Source organism: Frankliniella occidentalis, unplaced genomic scaffold (assembly GCF_000697945.3).
Source record: "Frankliniella occidentalis isolate FOCC.00 unplaced genomic scaffold, Focc_3.1 Scaffold665, whole genome shotgun sequence".
Taxonomy (NCBI): Eukaryota; Metazoa; Arthropoda; class Insecta; order Thysanoptera; family Thripidae; genus Frankliniella; species Frankliniella occidentalis.
The window spans coordinates 21,525-23,709 of record NW_026267778.1 but is presented as its reverse complement, the minus strand read 5'-3'; the positions used below and the strand labels follow the sequence as shown (position 1 = coordinate 23,709).

At 63.8% G+C, this 2,185-nt stretch overlaps 2 protein-coding genes across 2 annotated transcripts in view; one reads left to right on the top strand and one right to left on the bottom strand.

Annotated features, from left to right (window-relative positions):
- Positions 1-480, bottom strand: part of LOC113202547 (glutamate receptor ionotropic, kainate 2-like) — a 6,062-nt gene extending 5,582 nt beyond the window's left edge. The window contains exon 1 of the mRNA XM_026416823.2: positions 46-480. Coding sequence (XP_026272608.1) covers positions 46-169 — 124 coding nt within the window. The 5' untranslated portion in view covers positions 170-480. The remainder of the gene's footprint in view (positions 1-45) is intronic.
- A 530-nt stretch (positions 481-1,010) lies between these two features.
- LOC113214502 (tetraspanin-9) overlaps positions 1,011-2,185 on the top strand; it is a 22,581-nt gene continuing 21,406 nt past the window's right edge. The window contains exon 1 of the mRNA XM_052275579.1: positions 1,011-1,197. The gene's annotated coding sequence lies outside the window, so the exon portion shown is untranslated. The remainder of the gene's footprint in view (positions 1,198-2,185) is intronic.

Below are 2,185 nucleotides of genomic sequence, written 5' to 3'. Positions count from 1 at the left end.
CCCCCCCGCCGCCTTTGCCCCGCGCAGCTCTTCCAGATGCCTTACCGAAATGCAGCGTCCTGCCCTCCTCCCTGTCGGCGTCCATCGGTCCCCCACGGTCCCGGAGGTTGGCCCCGGCCGCCGCCAGCCCCAGCAGAACGCACAGGGCCACCGGCACGAGGCGCAGCATCCTGGAGAACGGCGACGACGAGGGCCCTGATGAGGGGGTCGCCGACCTGTATCGCTGGTGCGGCCGCGCGAGCGCGGTTGGCGCCGCCCCACCTGGCGGAAGGCGATGCCTCCCACTCTGTCACTCTCGCGATCCCCGACACGTGGGGCCTAATGCACTTTGGCCCGCGACTCGCCTCCTTGGCGTCCACCTTGAGTCCCGCCCGAGCCACGCACCGCGACGACGGCACACTGAGCGAGCGGCAGAGCTCCTGGGGCTGCTCACCTCTCCTCCCGCCACGCACCCAGAATACACCCGGTCCCGGTCACCACACCCCTCCGCGACCCGACCCGACGGCATACGGCCACCTCCCCGCCGGCGGCGCTACACTCGGATCGGCGGCGGCTGCTGTCAGTCGGCCCCACGCCGTGAACCCGGCTGCCCAAAATAAACACCCCCGCTGAACCGGCGCCGGCCGGCGCCGGCCGCTTCTGTCCTCTCCCCAAACAAACAACAACAGCAACAACAACAACACCACGCCAAATCAAGCAGGACCGAGCTACCAGAGCGGGGAGCGCCTGGGCGCGCGGGGGTAGGCCACCCGGTGCGCGCGCGTGCGCTGCGGGCCTGGCTAGGCAGGACGTCGTCGGGCGCCGTGTGCTCCGCGATACTCCACGCTAACTCCACGCTCGCGCCGCGCTTGGGCCGCCGGCCGCCAGGTGTCTCTGGCGCTCCCCGGGCCGCGCCGGCTAGCGGCCGCGAGCAGCGCCCGCAGTCGCGCCGCTGTCGAGTCGTGCCCGCGCCCCGCGCCCCGCGCCCCAGTCCCCGTCCCCCCCGGCGTGTCCTCCTCTCCTAGCCCTACCTTGGTCGCGTCCCGTCAGTGCGCGAGTGGCCGAGCGCCGAGGAGGTAGTCGTCGACGTGCTGTCGCCCGTGTGTGCCGGTGACAGCTGTGAGCGTGTGTGTGTGTGTGTGACTTGCGCCGGTGTTGGTGTCGGCGGCCCTGACGGATGGATATGCAAGCGGAGTAAGGTGTCCTGCGATCATCCTTGTAAGTATCGCATGTCCGCCAGGGCAGCGCCGGCGTGGCTGCGGGCGGGGGGCGTGACGAGAGAGCACCGCATAGCGAAACGACATTGCACTCGTTGTCTTTGAAAACCGGCGAATAAAACGAAACAACGTGTAAACAGATGGATTCGATTTTTTTTGGAGAATGTCTTTTTGACAGTTAGTGGTCCATGGCCCCATGTCGACCCGTACAGTGAGACCATACGAGCAGCGCCGCCGCCGGGCCAAGCTAATGCTGCACGGAAACGTGTCGACTTGCGTCCGTATCCCTCTTTTGAGCAGCCTTTCCAACTTCTTTTTGCCCTGTCGCTGTCCCGGGCCGGCCCATGCCGAAGCCATCTCATTCTCTTTTTCCTGTCTTATTCCTTCCCGTCTCGTAGTCCGCCTCGATCTGATAGGCAGGCTATGGAGACACGCGAGGCGCGGGGCGCCTGCGCCGCGGGGCACCGGCGAGGGAAGGGTCAGCGCGACCCATCGGCGCGAGGGGTCAGAAAGAGGAAGAGAGAGATAGGAGAGAGAGAGAGAGAGAGGGGGGGGGGGGGGGGGAGGGGGGGGGGGGGGGGGGGGGGGGGGGGGGGGGCAGTGGTTAAACAAAGGCAGGGCTGCATGCTTTTTAAAGGGTGCTAAATTTTAATGTCTTTGGAAAGGTACGACAATTTCCAAAGGTATTAAAATTTAGCCCCTTCGGGTAGTTAGAATTCCTTTCTAGGGGTGCCAATTTTTAATGCATCTGCAGAGGAATTGACTTATCCTTTCCGCCCTACCCTGCTTGTCTCTCCAGCAGTGTAAGCTCTCCTCGGATGGGGGAGAAAGATTCGCATCGCGAAATCCGAGCTCTGCAGTACATCTTCTTCGGTTCCCCCGTACCCCGTACCGGCACTGTAAAAAATATTAGTAATTTTACTAGCTACTGGGTGGGGAAATTTCATGTACAAAGGTTCGGGATTTGCAGTACATGGGTTGGGAATTTA